Genomic DNA, 22,362 nt, shown 5'->3' with positions numbered 1-22,362 from the left:
AGTTTTCCCTGTATTTCAATGAGATCTAACTTCTTCAAATGAACGCAACATTGATCTTTGAAAAAAAAACACTTAGTTTGGCTTAAGTGCATTTGGCCTCGGACCTTCGGGTGACTACCCTCCAAGGCGGACTTTGGGACATGCAACATTGCAAAGTGGCAGAGCAGAGGCTGATAACCAAGTTCGGTACCCCTGGGGGTGGCCTCAACTGGGACATTGAGTTAATGTCACACTACACGTAACCCCACTGTACTACACACTTTGTTACGCACACACAGGCTCTCTCTCGTATGCACGCACTCTCTCATCGGCTTATCCCCCGTCACACTTCGACACATCTTTGACCCAAGTTTACACATACTCTTTCACTTGTGCTCACACTCACATGCACTCATTCACACTGTCTCTCCTGCACGTGTGCACACACAAGTTTATAGGATGAATTTGTATTGGCAGAATTACATGTAATTTTGCTCAAAAATCCATGTAATATTCTGTAAATGCCACTTTAGAAATAGAACCAGTCTCACTTAACATTGAGACACAGACTTTAACCTCACACCTTTAAGGCATTGTCTGAGCTGAGATTAGTCTCCCTACAGTGTAGAAACAGGTCCTTTGGCCCAACGAGCCCATACCGACTCTCTGAAGAGTAACCCACCCAGACCCATTTTCCTCTGACTAATGCATCTAATATTATGGGCAATTTAGCATGGCCAATTCACCTGACCTGCACATCTTTGGACTATTGGAGGAAACCCACGCAGACACTGGGAGAATGTACAAACAGTCATCCGAGGCTGGAATCAAACCTGGGAGCCTGGTACTGTGAAGCGGCAGTGCTAACCACTGAGCCACCATGCTGCCCGAGATGACACCTGTTGTTCAAAAAGCCAGAGCTATTTTGAGAATACTTGGAAGTACTCAGGGATGCCCTCGTAAGAACAGGTTAAGATGCTCAACTCATTGACAGCCAATTCCGACATGCCACAGCGAGGAACCTCCTCAGGAGACAGATATGAGCTGCATCTGAGAGGGTACTCTTTATTGTCCAGGAGCTGAAAAACTACACCATGGTCTTCACAGCCTGCAACACTGAGGATGAGCACCTTGCCAAAACCTTCCCCACACATCCACTTCTCACCTTTTAACAATCACCGAACCTCAAACAGATCATTGTTCATAGCAAGCTGCCCGACTTTCAGGACAATCCATACAACCTTGTCATGGTAGATGCTGCAAGACATGTCAGAGTGTCAACATGGATACCACCATTACGCCATGGATACCTCTCACCATGTACGTGGCAGGTACTCATGCGACTCAGCCAACGTTGTCTATTTCATACGCTGCAGGCAAGGTAATTGGCGAGACCAAGCAGAAGCTACAGCAACGGATGAATGGATTAATGCATTATCTGGGCTGACATGACAGCAATTGTTAAAGTTCACTTGGGAATGTAATTTTTTTTTTTAAAAAGTTTTGTAATTTACATGTGAAAGAACTGAAACCAACATGGGCTTTCTAACAAATGAGAGACTTAACAAACAATGCAGGTCTTTTTCAATATATAATTTCAGTTACATCACACTAAACAATTGATATAAATTTGTGTTTTACAATCTTATTCTCCACAACCACCTGATGAAGGAGCAGCACTCCGAAAGCTAGTGCTTCCAAATAAACCTGTTAGACTATAACCTGGGGTTGTGTGATTTTAACTTTGTACATCCCAGTCCAACACCGGCATCTCCAAATCATATTTTGAGAATGTAACTTAAAATGAATTCTGGAATTCATATATTAAAGAACTGGAACTAGCATATCCCATTCTAAAAGTTGAAAAACCTAATCTGAATTTGTTTAATATGTCGTGACAGCTCCATGACACTGTAACCCTTTTGCTATGAGTTCTGTGTCTGATCTTATACTCCACAGCGACCTAATGTAGGAGCAGGGCTTTGAAAGCTAGTGTTTCCAAATAAACTATACCCGGTGGATTACAACCTGATGTTGTGTGATTTTTAACTTTGTCTACCCTAGTCCAACTTTTTTAAATTAAAAAGGCTAAGTATTGAGGCACCAAGTTATAGTTAAAAGCTGAAACTCCTAGTTCTAACTTTTTGATCTGTTTTTGTTTCTGTAGACTTCAAGTGCTTGAGGATAAAGTTGATCTCTCCGAGAAGGTGTGTTGAAATATTAAGCATTTATTTTACATTCTAGTTTGCATTTTAATGTGTTCATGTTTCAACGGGAAAGAAATCCACCAGTGAGAAGTGTTGTTATTTCTAATATGTTCAAAGTGCGATGGTGGTTGGGGGAGGGTGGAAATGCAGTTGAAATTGCCTTTTAAATTCTCTCAGACTGGGTAGGAAATTATCTTTCTCTGCACTTGTGTGTGGAGTTACTTCTATTACCTCGACTATTTTTAAAATGAAATGCAAGCATTATCAAATGAAATTACTATTTTTAATGGGGAAGGGAAGAAGAAGAACAGCAGCAGTACTTCTCATGCTGTATTGTTTCTGTATTGGGCATGCAAATGGCATAAGTGATGTGTTTTAATTGTTGGTGTCTTTTTATGCTTTTGTAACTTAACAAGTGAATACCTTCTTTCAGGAATGTATAAAAGAAAAGCTGAGTTTACTACATAGCTTCTTACAAGCAAATACACAAAATGACCTCAGTGAACTGGAAACAAAACTTCAGAGAGAGGAACTCTCTGAGGTAAGTCTGTTAAGAAAGTTGGTGGGGCAGGCTCTGTTCAGTAGTATATTTAAAAGGGGAATATCATGAATACATAAAAGAACCTCCAAGAAATGGTTGTGAACCGTCCCAGCAGTATAAAACCCGGGTATTTGTTTGCAGTAGTGAGCGTCAGTGATATCAAATAGTGGACTCTTGACTGTCAGCTGCCAGCCACAGCTTTATAATTTATTCGTTGCCTCCCGAGTTATGAAGATGAACCTTTTCCTTTTTTTTCTAGCAATAAGCTGTATCTTATTCTCTCTCTTATGACAGACATTTGGGCATGCATTGTTGTAGATTTTAAGTATCCTTCGCCCCTTGTAGATCTAATGTTTGCTTCCTGGCCTTGAACTTTCTGATGATAAGGGAACACTGTGCCTCCTGCCCATTGGTTTTGGTTCTGGATTCCCCAAAAGTGCTGAAGTATATTGTCCCTGTTTATTCCTGGGGCTGAGAAAGGGTCATTGTCATTCCATTGGTCTGAGATGGGTATTAATCTTGTCCATATTAATTTGTTTCAGTGATTATATTGTGTGTGTTTGCTGCTAGTCTGTCTTTATAGTTTCTCACTTGTTTGACTTTTTTTTCCAGGAGGGTTACCTGGCCAAAGTGAAAGCGCTGCTCAGTCAGGAGCTTTTCGAAGGGAATGGAGACTCTGCGCCTGGAATCAATTCAAATGGTTGCTCTGAGAATGGGGCTTTGGACAGTGATAAAAATGAGACCAATGGAGTGGTTGATGAGCCAAATGGTCAAGAGGAAAACAATATGGAGACCGAGGTGATGGTTTTCCCGACTGCAAAGAGTCGTGGGAAGCGGCTGAGTAAATCCAATGGCGATAACAAACGTATGTGCACTTTCCGAGTTGTTTGTTTACTGTCACTCTTGAAAAATATTAAATTACCACTCCAATCACATTCCACTTGGAATAATGCTCAGCTTGAATTCCACCTTTAATCTATTGTAAATATGCAATACTGATCTTTGTCAATTCTTATGGTTGCAGAGAAAAGTGTATGGAATGAGGGGCCAAAAATGTCAGCTGAATGTTCTAATTAATGAAGACACTGGAAAAAGAATTCAGTGGCATTTTATTTTTTTTTTAAAGTCCTTTCCCCATGTCTAGGTTTCTATGCTCAAAGCTGTGGACCAAGAAGGGTACTCAAGATTTGTTGACAACATGCAAGATTCACAGCTAATGTTGAGAAAACCTGGGGGAAGTAAATAGGATGCATAGCTAGATCAGGTTATTATAAAACAAGGTTAGAGGTTGAACAAGAACGAAAAGTACAATTCTTGTGCAAGATTATCGTTCGGACCCCACCCCATCCCTGGAATCTTGCTCAAATCTGTTTCCTTAATTTGATAACAGAAATTGAGATCTGCCGCATTTAAGAAGAACTGCTTTAGGATTGACTTAGAAATGGAACCCTTGATTCCACCCCCACCCCCCAAATAAATAAGGAACAATGCACAAAATTCAAAGCCATGAGTGAGGTTTTGTACAGTACAGTACTTGGTTCTTGGAGTGGGTTATTTACTCAATCTTAGTTGGCATTAGGAAACTTTTTTTTTAAAAGATATTTTTATTAGAAATTTAATATTTTGACAGATTTACAAAAATAAACAGAACTTTCAAGCACAAACATTAATATAAAAATAGTTCTTAAATATATAATCATCAAAATTCAAAGGAATGATACTAAAGAAGAAAGAAAAACAATGAAACTCAGTTAACTACTAATCTAATCCACAATTATCCAGAGTGTATAGTTGAGTCACTTACATCCTTCAAACAAGAGAAAATGTTCTCTAATACACTCATAACAGTATAATAAAAAGGAAACTATTTCCAAACAATAAGAACAAAAAAAAACATGTTTGAATGGAGATCCTCCCCCTTGTTCTCAGGGGGCCTTACTTCCTTTCTAAAGGTCCACCATATCCTCTCCCAAACAGTGTCCCACCCTTGACCCGGGCGCTCCTTAATAGGATTTAGATATAATACCGAGCTAGAGTTAACAGTGAGTGCCCCACCCCCACCCCTCCCCACCCATACCTGAGTATATCTGATAGCATCAATGCCACGTACAAACACACATAACTATAAAATTACAACTCCAACAAATTACAGTTAAGTATAATAACATAAAATAGCAAGGGAAGACAACCCTGCTCCCAGAAGCAAAAGTAAAGTAGAGTAAAGTATCCATTTCTCCCCACGGAGTGTGGAAGAGGCAAGCCAACATAAATTGTCTCTTACGATTTATTTAACCGAGTCTAAAAGTTCCTTAGCCTCTTCTGGTGATCTAAAATTATACTCGGATCCTTCGTGGTTAAAGCATAACGTCGCTGGGTAGCGTAAGGTGTATTGAATATTTAAGTTCCTTAGACATTTCTTCACCTCATCAAACGCCTTCCTCCTTCGTGCCAAAGCCGGGGAGAAGTCCTGAAATAACATAATCTTGGATCCTTCATGAATCATGGCTTTAGGATCCTTTCCAAGATTTCTGGAGGCGTCCAGGAGTATCTGCCTCTCCCTATAACTCTGCAGCCGGAACAGGACCGGGCGTGGGCACTGGTTTGGGCCAGATCCGCGTGCTGCGACCCGGTAGGCCCACTCCACCCTTACCCGGTCAGTTTCAGCCCCCAGGTTTAAAAGCTGGGGCAGCCATCGCTCCAGAAATACTACTAACTGTCCCTTCTCTTCTTGTTCAGGGAGGCCCAGAAGACGGATATTCTTTCTCCGATTTCTATTATCCAGGTCATCGATGTAGATTTCAAAGGCCCGGACTCTCTGCTCCAGAGCTGGCACCTGTTCTGCAGCTGTTTGTGCTGCAGCCTCGGAGGTCGTGGCCTTTAGCTCCGCCCCCTCCACTCGGCCCTGTAATTCCTCGAGAGCCTGGCTGTGCTTTTGTAACTTTTGTTCGAATGCATTCCATCTCTGTCTGGATTCTACAATGAAATTGACGAGTGTCGTTTCCAGCCTGGCAATCATCTCTTCAAGGCCTGTTTTTACATCAGCTGCAGCCGGAGGAGGGTGGGGGAGGGGTCTTTGTTTTCTGAGAGCTGCGGGATCCCTTTGGTTTACTCATTATCCACTTAATATTAAACTGCTTAAATATAATAGTAAACAGCTAATTAAGGTTAGAAAATTTTTTTGGGTGGTTTGGTAAGTGTGGTGGAGGTGAGTAACTCACTTTACCCAGGTTTTGGGAAGAGCACTGTAAACTCCGACTTGCTGAGTCGCCGCCATCTTGGATCTCCGGCATTAGGAAACTTAAATTGGTTCAAATCCAAACCTTTCTGTTAAATTGGATACCAGAAAGAATTTCAGAATTCATCGTTAAATATGGATTTATTGCAGCCCTTTTCGGAAGGTTCCTGAGAGTTGAGGGAGTCTCAGGTGATAGGTAGTCAGGGAGAGAGCAGCTCATTAATATTCTTGAAGGACAGGCTTGAACCATTTGGATTTTCCTGGTCCTTATCATGTGTTTATGGTTGCTAGTTCTCATAACTTCAGACCCACTGCAATGTGGTTCACTCTTCACTGCTCTCTGGGCAATTAGGAATTTGCACTAACTGCTGGTCTAGCTAGTGACACCCACATTTATATTTGAGTATTCTTTCGTGGAATGTGGGCAATGCTGGCTAGAGCAGCCCTTATTACTGCCCCAAATTGCCTACAGAACAATTAATGTGGGTCTGAAGTCAAGTGTACGTCAGACTAAGTAAGGATGGCAAATTTTCTTCCCTGAAGGACAGGTGGAACCAGATGAATTATTATGATAGTGTCATTGGTGATATGGTTAGCTTTTAATTCCAGATATTTATCGAATTCAGATTTTTTTTTTGATTCACTTGAGTGTTGCAGGCAGATCACCATTTACTGACCGTCCCTAGTAGCCCTTGAGAAGATAATGGTGAGTTGCCACCTTGAACCACTGCAGTCAATGTGGTATAGGTAGATCTACAATGCCTCCAGAGATTTCACCATCTGTCATGGTGGGATTCAAATTCACGCTGTCAGAACATTTAGCCTGAGACTCTGGATTACTAATCCAGTGACATTACTATAAAATCACCATCTCCCCTCACACACACCATGAACATTCTTTTAAAAATCCCCTATGCACTACCATAGGCATATATACATAAGTTGGCACATTTATAATTTTGGCCATTATTAATGTATTTTGGGCAAGCTGTTGCATCACTGCGCTTTGAAGCAAAATGTGATTATGTTTTCACTGAACTTTCATGTTTTCTTTATAGCAGGGGCCACTGTTAATGATTGATCCTTTGTCCCAGGGATCTTAATACTATTTTATTGGTTTCAACGCAGCCCCTTACTGAGGTCCGCTATCTCACTGGATGTGGGTCAGTCTTGAGTGCCCTTCTGAGGCTCTGAACTTTCCCCTCTCAATGCTTTGAAGGAATTCCTTAAAAGGGTTGGGAGATTTCGTGAAAATCCTCCATTGCAACCCAGTTTCCTACATTTCATATTTCTCCAAAATTGAAATCCCGTGTTGTCTTTTGAGCTCTGCTTCCAATTAACAAAATTTATTTCTATTCTAGGTCTATCAGGATCTCCAAGGGTCACCAGGAATTCAGTCAAGCAGCAAACTACGATCATCTCCATGTTTGCTAAGGCGTGAGTATTCAAGTAGTTAGAGGTAGCATGAAGGGGGAGTGCCTGGTTTCAGGTCAAGTTCCTGACTGATGAATTACAAGGAAATAGTAATTGGATTCAGGTGATGCTCGTAAAGCTTGAATGATTTTAGGCAATTCTCATGTCGAACAAACTACTAACTAAATTGATATTTTTAGAAGGTGTTGTTCAAGCATATAAAGCTTTTATGGGGCTCACTAGGTTAAATACTGAAGAGGTGTTTTTCCTGATGCCGGATGTTATGTAGAACCAGGAGTCACAATCTCAGATTAAGGGATTGGCTATTTAGGACTAACAGGTAGACAATGCGTCTATTCCAAGGAACTGTGCAGTCTCAAGTCAATGAGTCACCGCGCTCTAGATAATTGTCTAGAATTATCTCATGACTTTTGTATTTTTTCTTTGCCTTTTAAAAAGAAAGGAAGAAAAGTTAAGTTAAAACAACTTGTGATAAAATTAATGTAAGTGAAATAAAGTTCAAACACAGCAGTTCAGACATGTGGAGTATGCCTGTTGTAATAAGTGGAAAGTCATGGGCACCAGTTGTGACCTAGACAATCATGTGCAGAAAGTACCATTGGCTGCAGAAACTTGAACTCTTGGTTTTTGGAGCTTGAACAGTGCATTTAGTCTCTGAGTTACATCCACAGTGATGAAAGCTATGTGGGGAGGTGGCCACGCAGTTGGTTGGGGGTCTGCAAGAAAATAGGGAGTGGGTAACTGAGGAAGTCTAGAACCAGGCCGGTAAAGAGAAGTCCCCTGACATGATTCTGCTTACTGACCAGTTTTTTTTTTCAAATACTGTCAAGGACTATAGCTCCTCAGGAGTGCAGTCAGTATAAGTCCATAGCACCGCCGGTGGCTCAGCCGCAAAAGGGAAGAAGAGTTGAAAAGCTGTAGTGATAAGGAAAAAGATGGGTGTTTCCGTGACTGTAGATATGTGTTGGCATGTTCTGTCCCTTGTTGCCAGGGTCAAGGATCTCATGGCCTGGCTGTAGGGCATTCTTTGGCAACAAGGTGAATATCAAAAGCACAAGTAGGAAAGAAACCAGGGTCCTAAAAGCAGATTTTGGGCAGTTTGAAAGGAACTTTTAAAATAGATCCTCAATAGTAGTAATCTCGGGATTATTTCCAAGCCCATGGATAGATGGAACCTGTGCCAGATGGGTAGGTCGCAGTTTAACAGGTCTAGGATGAATATCCTCACTGGGACACTTACTTTGCTGCAACAGAAAGATTAAACTAAATGGGGATTGGAATCCAAATGAAAGATCAGATTGGAGGGAAGACAACTTGTAAATGGAAGTAGAACAGTAGCAAGCAAAATTAGAAGGTGAGGCAAAAGCAAATATCAGATAGGATCAGTATGTAAAATAATGTCTGAATTAAGAGTACTGTATCTGAAAGCACACAAAGCAAAATGTTGTTGATACTGGAAATCTGAAATTAAAAAATGCTGAAGAAGGTTAGGTATGGCAGCAATTGTGCAGCGAGAAACTGAATTAACTTTTCAAGTTCAGTGTGACTTTCCATAATTGAAAGAAGCTGGATATAGGTGGCTTTTATACTGTTGACAGAAGAGGAGCAAATGGAATAGATCTAATTGAATAATGAAGTAGGCTCAACCAGCAGAATCTCCTCCTTTTTATAAAATGTTCCTAGTATGTTCAAAACAGAAATGGATAGATTCTTAGATATTAAAGATATTAAGGAATATGGGATTGGTGTTGAAAAATGGCTTTTGTTATAGAAAATTCACCACAATCTAATTATTTGGCAGACAAACTTTAGTGGCCAGGAGGCCTACTTCTCTGATGTCCTTTGTTTCTGCATTAGCCTTCGTTAGGAGTTGAAAGCTTTATAGAGAATATAGTGAAATAGAGAACCCTTGTAGGGTGAAGACCAACACTGAAACATAAGTGCATAGATTCTGTATGGGGTGATGATATACTATATGTTCCAAAGACAAGTTTTTGATGGTCGTGTTATCATCTGTTCTAGAGCAAATAAGCGCAAGTCAGAGGATCTAAATGAACTAGAAGTGGCAAATGTTAAAGAAGAGGAATCTGATGACCAGGTAATGAAATTAGGCTAATTTTGGTTCAGACGATGATCTAGAGCGTTATCATTTGTAATCTCCTTAATTTTTTGGTCCCCATCATGTGCCTGCTGGCTATTACAGATGCTAAACAATGAGTGTCAGAACTGTTCAAGGAATCTTTCTGGTCAACTCAAGCGAGAATCATTGACTAGAGCTGTGGATTGGGAACCTCAGGAGATGATTATTTTTAGACCGTACATACCGATTACAGCACATGCATGCTATGCCATGCTTATATTTGTTTCCTGTGTCCTCATTCATTCTGTCACTCCTTGTCTACCTCCCTGCTCAGCCAATTCCTGAGAACAGTTTATATAGTATAAATAGGAATTGAACTGTTAATATTCTGGCCTGTTCTCACCGCCACACATACTTAGCTCAGAATAGACACTTCTTAGCTGAATATCAAACTAACCTAGTTATTGGTGTGTGTCTGTGCAGACATTGGTTGCCTTAGAATTGTAAAGAGAAATGGTAACTTTTGAGTTAGCGTTTTCCTAGAAGTTTTATTTATTCTTCTTCTCATCCTTTCTCTTTCCCCTTTCCCATTCCCCTTCCCTCTATTTGTTAGCTCATAATAGAATTAGCAGAGGTGAGCTAAACACTAAACAGAGGGAGGATACTTGTTGAAAACAAATAAGCTTGTATTGTAAGCTGAACAAATTCCTCTCTACTGGAGTGAAATGGTTGATTAAGTTTACAACACATTGCATGGCTTTCAATCAAATTCTTGTGAATGTGTAGAATACATCTCCTTGCAATACAATATTTAAGTTGTCATTGGACAAGCATATGGACGTATATGGAATAGTGTAGGTTAGATGGACTTCAGATTGGCACAACATCGAGGGCCAAAGGGCCTGTACTGCGCTGTAATGTTCTATGTTCTAATACAGACATAGTTTAGCCTTTTAAATAGGAGGTCTTGTCAACAGGTCAAATATTTGGAAAATGGAAATATCACTATTTCGTTTCATCCTATCCTGTCTAATATTGTGTTAGGGATATTTTATACATATGTAGAGTGCTAATGTAAAAGATACATAAATCTTACAGTTTGGATGTTTTTTTTCTGGTTTAGAGGGAACTGGATGAAAAGAGAATTAAAGTGGAATCTGAGCAAAAGTAGGTTTTTGTTTTTTTTTATTTATGACTTTAAAAATGTTAATCTATAAATTACTTTGAATGTTGGAAAGTAATGCTGTAACAGCAATGTTAACTATAGTCATAGCAGACACTTGTGACTTTGCAACCATTATAGAGGCAGAAATTGAAACACAGTGGGGATGATAAACACAGATTTAGAAATGACGGCTCATTCAAGGACATGTGAGTGAGAAAAGGAAGTTGAGTACTGAACAATTTAATCAGAGTAGATGTTCTTGAGCAGAAAATGAGTTCAGGTGAGGAGATGCAAGTAAAGCTAGAAAGAGATGTGAGTTCAGGATTGGAACAGGAATGCCTTGTTGAAGGTTGGCTTGTTAGGGAAGAGGGCTGGTGCAGCTGTCTCATTGTGACGTGAGGAGGGAGGGTGAAGGGTTTGAAGAGTTGAAAAAAGATGTGGAGTACCCTGGAGTTGTGAAGGAGTTTGGCAGAGGAGACGGAGCCCTATTAGCACTTGATACTATCCACCCAGATCTGATGATTGGCAAACAAGCTGAGCATCAAATATGCTAAAGTTTTCACCAATGGTTTTGGGGGAATTAATGCAGAAGTGTGACCAGGATGGGAGAAACTAAAAGGACTTTGGTAAGTTCAGAGGTGTTAATTGTTATTATCATCAGCAATCACTCATTTAATGAGTAGGATTGTCCACCTCGGAAATTCCAAGTCACTCTTATGGGTTCTGTGGGTCTGTGTGTGGCCAGTGAGCCCAATCCTAGAACCACATCTCCAACCACACATTTGGCAGGTGTTTCCAGGAGGCGGAACTGGTCCTTGGCCTTGAGATCACCCATATTCTTTTTCCAGTTCTTTTTGTGTACTTCCTTTTGCTGGCAAATGTTCTCAAAGAATTGTCTTGCTTCTTGCAGTGCCAACAGGAGAGATGAGTGAGTGGTTAATCACATTGACAGCTGCAGAGGTATTGTGGTAAAGGGTAGAAAGCTTTGGAAGCAAGGAATTTGAAAAACAGATTTTTGATAAAACCAGGCTGAAGAGACAAAAATGGATGCACAAAGGGTCACAGGAAAGTGGTGGAGATGGATTTGAGATTGACTGACTTAACATTTTGGATCACAAAGCAAGCTTGCTTTTCTGTGGCAAAAGTTGGTGATTGTTCATCTTGTTGCAGTTAAAGGGCTGAGACCTGCACTGAAGGTAGGCTCTGATGGAGGGAAATATTGCTTCATCAGCAAAATTAACAGGAATTTTCTTTCTAGGCTATCTGCTGGGAGTGAAGCTACTTCCAAACCCAAAGCTGTGCAAACTCCTAAGGTGAGTAGGATTAGAGATTGACTTGTACACTGGGAGTACGTATTTCTGTTAATTGTATGATGGCTTTTGGAGAAAGAGCTCAATTTAGTAATTCTGAAAAACAATGCTTCTAAAGTTGAAATCTAATATAAGAATGAGCCTTAGTTGAATATAATGTTTTCATTCATGAAATATGTACATTTTTCAGTTTGTTCATTTTTATGTGAGAATTAAGCAAATTTGAGTTTGAGGAGTTTTTTTTTAACAATAATATGCAAGTGTTACCTTTGTCCATCATGTTACCAACATCATCTGCTCTTTGATACAAATTTGAACACTAGTTTCTCCTAGATGTTTCAGTGAGTAATTTGGTCATTATCTGGAATCCAAAAATGTAATTTCATACCTGTGCTCTTTTTCAGACTCCACCTCCCAAATGCACAGACTGCAAGCAGTTCTTGGATGATGCAGATCTCAAGTACTTCCAGGGCGATCCCGATGATGCAGTAAGTGGTGTTTCTTTTGTTGAGTTTTCTCCTGAAGGCAATAAAAAGCTTCTAGCCTTTCTGAAGCCTGCTCCAGTGCATTTTCTCATATGAGATTCCATATTTCTATTCTGAAAAGCATTGCAACTTGTTCTTGTCTGCCATGCATGAGCATTTTTAACAAGTCGCTGTGCAGTAGAATGGGGCAGAACTCCAGTTTGAGGCATTGTAGTTGTTTTAGTTTATCTGGGAAGTGATTGAAGTGTCTGAAGATTTTGGTGTATATTATACTGATATGTTTTATCAGTGGAGGGAGGCTGATGCACATACGCATTGAGTAGGGTATCCTCCATCACTAAGTACTTGCTGCAAAAAGTATAAAGTAGCCACTTACATCACCTGACAACAGTAAGCTCTGAACTGCTCCTAGATTCTGCAAATGTTGGTGCTCAACTGACCTGAGAATGGGATGAGAATGAAATCGTTTCCAACTGGGGTTTCCTTGTTCCATTATTTCAACAGTAGAAGCTGTTTTGCTTAAAGCAAGTCCTGTTGAAATGTTTTGCCATTAACCTGAAAGGATGTTAGTCATCTGTTTCAGGTACACTAAGCACATGGATATCTGGAAGTGGCACAAAACATTATATTGTTCCATGTCACTACTTATGACCAGAGATCCTGGTGGCATACAGTGGAATATAGGAGAAGAGGGTAGTCATTCGGTTCTCAAGCCTGTGCTGCCACTTGGTTAGATCACTGGGATAGTGTGCTGGAAATAAACCCCTGTTATTTCCAGAGTTGTCTCACAAGTTAAAGATTTATAGGTAAGTATGCAAAGATCCCCAATGTACCTGATCTTCAGGTCCAGGTTGATGGAAATCATGGATAAAGTGAGGACTGGAGATCAGAGTCGGAGAGTGTGGTGCAGAAAAAGCACAACAGATCAGGCAGCATCTGAGGAGCAGGAGAGTTGGTGCAAAAGCTCTTCTTCAGGAATAAAGGGGTGGCCCAAGGGGGCTGAGAGATAAATGGGAGGGAGTTTGGGGCTGAGGGGAACGTAGCTAGGAATGTGATGGGTAGTTGAAGGTAGGGTGAAAATGATAGGTCAGAGTGGATAGGTGGGAAGGAAGATGGACAGGTAGGACAGTTCAAGAGGGTAGTGCCGCATTGGAAGGTTGGATCTGGGATAAGGGGAAATGAGGAAACTGGTGAAATCCACATTGATTCCATGTGGCTCTGAGGTCGAACACCAAAACTCCTCCTCCCACTCCGCCAAGGGCATGCAAGTCCTGGGCCGCCTCCGCTGCCAAATTCTAGCCACCCGACGCCTGCAGGAAAAATGCATCACCTTCCACCTTGGGACCCTCCAACTACACAGGATCGATGTGGATTTCACCAATTTTCTCTCCCTCCCCCTCCCCCTCCCCCCACTTATCACAGATTCGACCTTCCAACTCGGCACCACCATCTTGAACTGTTCTACCTATCTATCTTCCTTCCCACCTATCCGCTCCACTCTCCTCTCTGACTTATCACCTTCACCCCAACATCATCTACCTATCACATTCCCAGCTACCTTCTCCCCCCGCCCCACCTTCCTCTCATTTATTTCTCAGCACCCCCAGGGCCACCCCCACATTCCTGATGAAGAGCTTATGCTCAAAACATTGACTCTCCTGCTCCTCGGATGCTGCCTGACTGGCTGTGCTTTTACAGCAACACACTGATAAAAATCATGGACAGGTTTCTATCCTTAATATGTATTTCTATTTGTTGCAATTAATTAGAATCGAGCTATAGATAATGTTATAAACCATCATCATAAAATACAACTAGTTAAGATTCTAATCCCCTTATAAACCCCCCCTTCCATATGGAAAGGCTGATGTAGATGGGTTGTGGGGTGAGTCAGAGGGACAACTAGGAAGGCAGTTCAATCATGTTTGTTCGCAGAATCTGTTGAGTTGATTCTTGCTGATCAGAATGTTCTTTGCAGCCTTCCTTTTCTGAATGCTTCCACTGATTTGCACGAGGCACTGGGTAGCTTGTTCACTTATAAAAAGATCTCTGACATACTTCTAAATTTCCCAGCTTACAAGACACTGCTAAAGGAAAGATAAACTGATTGTCTTCAGGTTTTGGCCACAGAGAACTATAGTAGATGCTGGCCAGCCAGTGGTACCCATGTCCCGCAAGTAAAGAAAAAAAACAGACAGTTGCTGAGTTGGTGAAGATCTGATCACTTCTCACTATATCTTATTTCTAGCCCCAAGTTGTTCAGTTACCTGAGAACCAGTTACCCAGTTCTTTGCAAGCAAAAGGCCTTTGTCATTGATAATTAATCATTAATCCGTAGACTGATCAACTTCTTGTTGCTATCCAAAGCTGTGTCTGAATACAGAGCCCTTTGGTTCTACCTCACCTGCAACCTAATCTTCAGTTACTGCTTCTACAAGCAGCTGTTTAAGTGATGTTTGCCATGAGTATTTGGTTACTTGCTTTTCAAAATGTGCAGCAATATTTGCTAGTTTTAAAACAATTCTTTCTCATTTCAGTCCCCAATTGTAAAAGCAATTTTAAAAAAAAGTCATGGTCTTTACATCTGTACCTCACATGCATTGAAAATGTGGTCTTGCAGAGTTACTTTGCATTTCTGATTTTACAGTGCTGCTTGTTAATACCCTACAATGTGTCCCATTACAGATAGAGGAAACCAGACCAGAAGTCTTGGGCTTTTGGTACAGTCCAGGGGTGGGGAACCTTTTTTCATGTTGGAAGGCCGCATTACGTTAGTTGTAATCTAATAAGGCCGCATCCAAGACACTTCAATTATATGTTCTTCAAAATTCACATTACTTTGTAAAAATCTAACTACTATGTACTAACTAAAAAAAAGAAAAAAATGTTAATTCTAAAGTTAACTAACCTTTTAATGACTTTATTGTGACTGCTTTTTGTAGGAAAGTATTTGAATATTTGGTTGCAGCATGGAGGTCTGCAGTTTTAGCTGATCCTCTAGATGGGTATCCATCATCTGTGACCTTGAATGCGTCTTGATTTTGGTTAAGTAGGAGAATGTAGATTCACAGCAATAAGTGATTGAAAAGCCAGAAGGAATTTTTCGTGCATGTTGCCGAAGGCATGGGTATTCTATTGCATTTTTCCATATTTCAATTGGATCTTTCTTAGCATCATTCATTTTCAGATTAAAATAAAAATAATAAAAGACAAAAAAATTTAATAAAAAATAAAAGATTTGTTCTGCAAAATTTGGATTCATTCAGAAAGCCACACAATGGCCTCAAAGGCCGCATGCAGCCTTAAGGCCGCAGGTTCCCCACCCCTGGTACAGTCAGTTCTGCTACAACACGGTAGTTCTATTCTTGTGCAACCCCATGTGTTATAAGAAAATCGCAAATCACATAATAGCGGCACCATTTAAATGAACGGGGCCAGAATAGCATCATAAACAATACACGCTTTAAATGTTCGCACTGTGTCCCCAATTCATCAATCATGTTATAGCAAATTCACATTTAACGAAACATGTATTATAGCAGAACAATCTGTACTTGGAAGGATACTTGTGTACACCGTTCACATGTTCATTCGCGATCCTTGGAACCAATTATGTTCAGGAGAATGCCTGGGAGATGGTCAGCTCTTTGTCCCCTCTACTTGTGTGTTGGTGATTATGAACCTTAAAATGATGAAGAATTTAATGCCATACTATTGTTACTTAAACAGCTGGAAGAGCCCGAGATGCTGACCAATGAGCGTTTGTCACTGTTTGAAGGAACAAATGATGAAGGGTTTGAGAGTTATGATGACCTGCCTCAACATAAAGTTACCTTCTTCAGGTCAGTATGGATGACTACATTGGTAATAATTCCTTTACTCTTCTATTTCCTCAAAACATGGAAGGTGACTTGTTCCCATCAGGTGCAGGTACTTTGAGGATAAATATCAATCAAGTCAAGAGGAGTGGATATAAACTGCAATTAGTTTTAAAGGAACCTGGGTATTACTGTAGTTCAGCTCTCAGAAGTCAATTAAGAGGATGCTATTACAAGAACAACTAGTGAAATGAAATGTGCTTTGATTTTGTTGTTTTAGTCAATATTTTTAGTGAGCCTCTAAAAATGAATGTTATGAAAATGTTTTGCTGCAGCTTTAGTTTTTAATTTTATTCCATTGTCTTTGCAGTATTTATGATCGAAAAGGCCACCTATGTCCTTTTGATACTGGGCTGATTGAAAAAAATGTGGAGTTGTACTTCAGCGGTGTGGTGAAACCAATCTATGATGACAATCCTAGCCTTGATGGTGCGTGAATTCCCCCTTGTGAATAACTGATCAATGTTGACATTAAGATAGCATTGTATTGAAAACCAATCCCTGGCATTGACTTCTTTCACTGCTTAATTGAAAACATGTGGTCTGAGGTACAGTAAGAATCCTTGATGTGAATTCCATGTTGTGAACCTATTCTCAAGTAAAGAATATGTTTTTATTTATTTGTTAGGAAGAAATGTAGATGATGCTATGTCTGCATTACCACCTTGCTGAAAAAACTGTTCTCACAGAATGTAGTAAACCTATTGGTGTCAACAAGAAAGCCTAAAGTCAGCATGTGAATGTTGTGCAGTGTGCTTTATAATGCAATTTAATTGCTTCCGTCACTTGTACCAACTGGTATTTCACCCTTGCTTTATGCACCTCAATGATTGCTCTGGACAAAATCTAATTTTGGGAAGATAGCATCTGTTCGTTTACAGCTGGATGTTTATTGCAGTTCACGTGGGCAGTGTGACTGTTTCATTTGGTCGCCTTTATCCTAAACTGAAAAGCTTGCCACAGACTGAGTAGTGGCTATCCCCTACAGTAACCTCTATGGTGATCAAATTGAAACTCACTCGCATAATTTGTTCCTGCAATATGTGAATTGACACCAGTACGCTTTACTGGCCATCTCTGCACAGTGGAGCCCTTTCCTTTGTCACTTGCTATCACCTAAAAATATTATACAATGTGGGGTGATAATGTATGGTGAGACATTATCATTTTCTGTGTTCTCTCAAACAGGTGGAGTCAGAGCGAAGAAACTTGGACCAATAAACGCTTGGTGGATAACTGGTTTTGATGGTGGTGAAAAGGCTTTGATTGGGTTCACTACAGGTAAATAAGTTAGGATTATTAAAACTTCAGATCCTGTTTCTAATCTTGAACATGTGCTTTTGAGTCTTGAGCAATGCTGTTCAATATTGAAGTTATGTGGTGCTCTGTAGGAATCAGGGTTTGATTTAAACCTCATATTAATTCTGCCAGTCAGGCGATCTTTGTTTTCCCAATTTTGCCATACATCCCAATCAGTGAAAGTGATTCCTTGAAGAGTCTTAGTGGTGATGTAGAAATAGGTTATTTGTAATTGTGTGGTGATTCTGGATTATTGGAAGAGACTGCGATGACGATGAAATGTATTTCTTCTCCCATAGCATTTGCTGACTATATACTGATGGATCCCAGTGATGAATATGCAGCCATTTTTGCTGTCATGCAAGAGAAAATCCACATCAGTAAGATAGTCATCGAGTTTTTGCAGAATAACCCTGATTCCACCTATGAAGATCTTCTGAATAAGATAGAAGTAAGTGTTCTCCTTTAGTGGCTACAGGATGCAAACTTCTGTAAACCTATGCCTTCATTCTCCTTATTCCAAGGCACTGAGGTTGTTTATATTGCTGCCTGCACTGAGTAGCTAGAGACGATTAAACTCAACACAGAAGTAATGTAACTTAGATTCTTCCTGTTCACTATGGCATAGTTGCATGTTCATGAACCTTTTTGATGTGAAATCCAGGAGGGTGGTAACGCTTCCTTTTTATAATTGTTCCATTAATTTTTGACTATCAGTTGTTTGTATTGACAGACAACAGTGCCTCCTGCTGGGTTGAGTTTTTCTCGCTTCACTGAGGATTCCCTCCTGAGACATGCTCAGTTTGTAGTGGAACAAGTGGAGAGTTACGATGAGGCTGGAGATGCAGATGAGCAGCCGATTATCATTACTCCGTGTATGAGAGACTTAATCAAACTGGCAGGTGTCACCCTTGGAAAAAGGTATGTCCTTTGGGAATAATGAGGCACTCGGTCATTTTAAAGTGTGGGAGAAATGTGTGTATCTTTAGATATTTTAATGTCGGGGCTGAAGCTGAGACAAAGGTAGAGGTGAGAAATAGAACACCCCAAACACGGAGCTGCAGTCCTTCAAGCCCTCCTATTTTCCTTGCACCACCTAAAAACACGCACACTTTCGTTACTGGAAACAACAAGATTTTTTAATTGATGGTCTTAACTCGCTGTTTATTATAGCAGTGTTAGTTTAGGATAATTTGCCTTGATGTTAACTTGTGAATGTATTAAATTCTTACCATCAGTACAACTGATTTCATAGCATAATACAGCGAAAGAAGCTGTTTGGACCATTGTAATTGTTGGCCCTGTAGAAGAGCAATCTTGAGCCTTGTGCTCTTGGCTTATTTGTTCTTTTGTCGCTCTAACTATAGCCACATAAGAGGCGGTGTCACTGTTTTAAGGAGAATTCAGAGTTGCAAATTAACTGTTGTTTGAAAGATCTCTTTATTTTGGCTGTTGTGCTTGGTGACTAGACGCGCAGCAAGACGACAGGCTATACGGCACCCCACCAAGATCGATAAGGACAAAGGGCCCACCAAAGCAACCACCACTAAGCTGGTATATCAAATTTTCGATACATTCTTTTCTGAGGAAATCGATCAGAATGATAAAGAGAACGGTCCAAAGCGCAGGCGCTGTGGAGTATGTGAGGTAAGTGCTACATAGTCACTGTACTTAATCATTTTTAGAGGGTCGCACTGTTGTTGAATTTTCAGCATATTACTGTACAAAGTTTACTGCTTAACAGTTATGATGTGGAATGTCTTTGTACCAGGAGAAACTGTCATAGGCAAAACCTGTTGCAGGTTGATTGAGATCCCACTGCCTTGAGAAAACCAGAGACCCCTTCCAGTTGAAAGTAGAATTGCTGTTGGCTTGTTGTCCAGTTTTATAACTTTATGGTTGCTTGGTCGCAGATGGTAATTAATGATTTGGTCAACCAAAGTTTATTTAAATGCATAGACATTTTTTTTAGTTCAGACTTTGCTGATGCCCAGACTTATTTAAACTGAATTCATCCTGACATTTTGAACTTTTTGGGGGGATTATTGCAGGCTAGGTGACATAATCTGGTGTAACAGCTTGCTTGGCTTATATATGGAGTTTATGAAGTACTTATATGGAATTACCTCCCTGTAACTGATGGTGCATTAGTTGTCACCAATGGTTTATGCCAATGAGAGTGAATTGCTTTCTCGTATTCCATTGAGCTACTCTGTAATATTAATCTGGAAAGATTACAAGATGATTCATGTAACAGGACAATTTGAAAGCTGCAGCTATTGAGGGAATATAGAGGAAAATAGAAGAAAATTGGTCACTTTTTTTGTTTTGTGACAGGTTTGCCAACAACCTGACTGTGGAAAATGCAGAGCTTGTAAAGACATGGTGAAGTTTGGAGGAAGTGGTCGCAATAAACAGGCCTGTTTGCAGAGAAGGTAAAATCAACAAACATGATGCATCATTAAAATATCAAAACAGTGTAGTATAATGACAAGAAATTCTACAGAAATTTCAAATGCTGATTTGGCATTAAGGAAGTGGATGCTTTTTAACAGTGTGATACATACAATTGAACTAAGACTGAATTGAAAGAACCACATCATTAAGTGTGCAGCTATGAAACTCCTGGTGATGTGAAATTCTGTGTTTTTCTATCTGGCAAAATATATTGTGGTTCCTGTACAGACCAGTGAACAGAAAAATGTTGCAGCAAGACATAGCCATGCTAAAAACTAAACCCACTTACAACTAAAAAATGTAACAGGTCCATTCTTCAGTATTTTCAGTCATTTTGCTTTTGCCCTGTGATGGTGTTGGAGAGAATGCAAGGAGTGCAGTGAGAATGCAGGAAAATAAATGAACTGTAAATAAATATATGAACTCAGAAAATTGAAGAAACTGTCCAACCAAAAAGAATAAATCTTAACTTTAAAGTGTTGCTGCACTTAGCTTTTTAAGTGAAAATATGTTGCTAAGTTGCTGATGTTCTGTCCTTTTCTGCAGGTGTCCAAACCTGGCTGTGAAGGAGGCTGATGATGATGAAAATGATGAAGATGATTCTGAGATAATTGACAAAGCTTCTCCCAAAAGAATGTTGCAGGGCAGGAAAAAGAAGCAGTCTAAAAGCCGCATCTCCTGGATTGGAGAGGCGATCAGGGTAAACTCAATTTAGTTCATTGTATTCATGTAATAGCAAGCAGCTGCTGATTTATAAACTGCTAGAAATCCTAAACTCAGCCTCATCCTTTTCAACGAGGAACTTCTGTGCTTCATTGGGTAAAACAGCTTGAGACAAAAAAGGCTGACATCACACATTATGATCTTGAAACATCCCTGAAGTGCTTCATGTGTAATATGTCACTTAGAAGTTCAGTCATTTTGTGCAAAAACAACACAACCAATCCGACAAACAACAACAAGTTGAACGAATGGGAATTTTTTTGGTGATAGTGGTTAAGGGAAGAACATTTGACCAGAGTGCTGACAAAATTTCTTGCTTTTCATAAAGTATCATGGGATGCATCAGAGCTACTAAGTGATAGGTTTAGTATTTTTTTAAAGATATTTTTATTAGAAATTTAATATTTTGACAGATTTACAAAAATAAACAGAACTTTCAAGCACAAACATCAATATAAAAATAGATCTTAAATATATAATCATCAAAATTCAAAGGAATGATACTAAAGAAGAAAGAAAAACAATGAAACTCAGTTAACTACTAATCTAATCCACAATTATCCAGAGTGTATAGTTGAGTCACTTACATCCTTCAAACAAGAGAAAATGTTCTCTAATACACTCATAACAGTATAATAAAAAGGAAACTATTTCCAAACAATAAGAACAAAAAAAAAACATGTTTGAATGGAGATCCTCCCCCTTGTTCTCAGGGGGCCTTACTTCCTTTCTAAAGGTCCACCATATCCTCTCCCAAACAGTGTCCCACCCTTGACCCGGGCGCTCCTTAATAGGATTTAGATATAATACCGAGCTAGAGTTAACAGTGAGCGCCCCACCCCCATCCCTCCCCACCCATACCTGAGTATATCTGATAGCATCAATGCCACGTACAAACACACATAACTATAAAATTACAACTCCAACAGATTACAGTTAAGTATAATAACATAGCAAGGAAGACAACCCCGCTCCCAGAAGCAAAAGTAAAGTAGAGTAAAGTATCCACTTCTCCCCACGGAGTGTGGAAGAGGCAAGCCAACATAAATTGTCTCTTACGATTTATTTAAACGAGTCTAAAAGTTCCTTAGCCTCTTCTGGTGATCTAAAATTATACTCGGATCCTTCGTGGTTAAAGCATAACGTCGCTGGGTAGCGTAAGGTGTATTGAATATTTAAGTTCCTTAGACATTTTTTCACCTCATCAAACGCCTTCCTCCTTCGTGCCAAAGCCGGGGAGAAGTCCTGAAATAACATAATCTTGGATCCTTCATGAATCATGGCTTTAGGATCCTTTCCAAGATTTCTGGAGGCATCCAGGAGTATCTGCCTCTCCCTATAACTCTGCAGCCGGAACAGGACCGGGCGTGGGCGCTGGTTTGGGCCAGATCCGCGTACTGCGACCCGGTAAGCCCACTCCACCCTTACCCGGTCAGTTTCAGCCCCCAGGTTTAAAAGCTGGGGCAGCCATCGCTCCAGAAATACTGCTAACTGTCCTTTCCCTTCTTGTTCAGGGAGGCCCAGAAGACGGATATTCTTTCTCCGATTTCTATTATCCGGGTCATCGAT

The 22,362-nt window shown here is 40.1% G+C and overlaps 1 protein-coding gene across 1 annotated transcript in view; it reads left to right on the top strand.

Annotated features, from left to right (window-relative positions):
- Window positions 1-22,362, top strand: part of dnmt1 (DNA (cytosine-5-)-methyltransferase 1) — a 52,928-nt gene that overhangs the window by 7,182 nt on the left and 23,384 nt on the right. The window contains exons 2-17 of the mRNA XM_060855320.1: window positions 2,147-2,186; window positions 2,620-2,727; window positions 3,340-3,592; window positions 7,324-7,399; window positions 9,419-9,494; window positions 10,600-10,643; window positions 11,900-11,954; window positions 12,356-12,439; window positions 16,166-16,278; window positions 16,625-16,743; window positions 17,503-17,595; window positions 17,913-18,064; window positions 18,347-18,534; window positions 19,083-19,260; window positions 19,951-20,048; window positions 20,617-20,770. Coding sequence (XP_060711303.1) covers window positions 2,147-2,186; window positions 2,620-2,727; window positions 3,340-3,592; window positions 7,324-7,399; window positions 9,419-9,494; window positions 10,600-10,643; window positions 11,900-11,954; window positions 12,356-12,439; window positions 16,166-16,278; window positions 16,625-16,743; window positions 17,503-17,595; window positions 17,913-18,064; window positions 18,347-18,534; window positions 19,083-19,260; window positions 19,951-20,048; window positions 20,617-20,770 — 1,831 coding nt within the window. The remainder of the gene's footprint in view (window positions 1-2,146; window positions 2,187-2,619; window positions 2,728-3,339; window positions 3,593-7,323; window positions 7,400-9,418; window positions 9,495-10,599; window positions 10,644-11,899; window positions 11,955-12,355; window positions 12,440-16,165; window positions 16,279-16,624; window positions 16,744-17,502; window positions 17,596-17,912; window positions 18,065-18,346; window positions 18,535-19,082; window positions 19,261-19,950; window positions 20,049-20,616; window positions 20,771-22,362) is intronic.

This window comes from Hemiscyllium ocellatum, chromosome 45 (assembly GCF_020745735.1).
Source record: "Hemiscyllium ocellatum isolate sHemOce1 chromosome 45, sHemOce1.pat.X.cur, whole genome shotgun sequence".
Classification (NCBI taxonomy): Eukaryota; Metazoa; Chordata; class Chondrichthyes; order Orectolobiformes; family Hemiscylliidae; genus Hemiscyllium; species Hemiscyllium ocellatum.
This window is presented reverse-complemented; position numbering and strand designations above follow the sequence as displayed.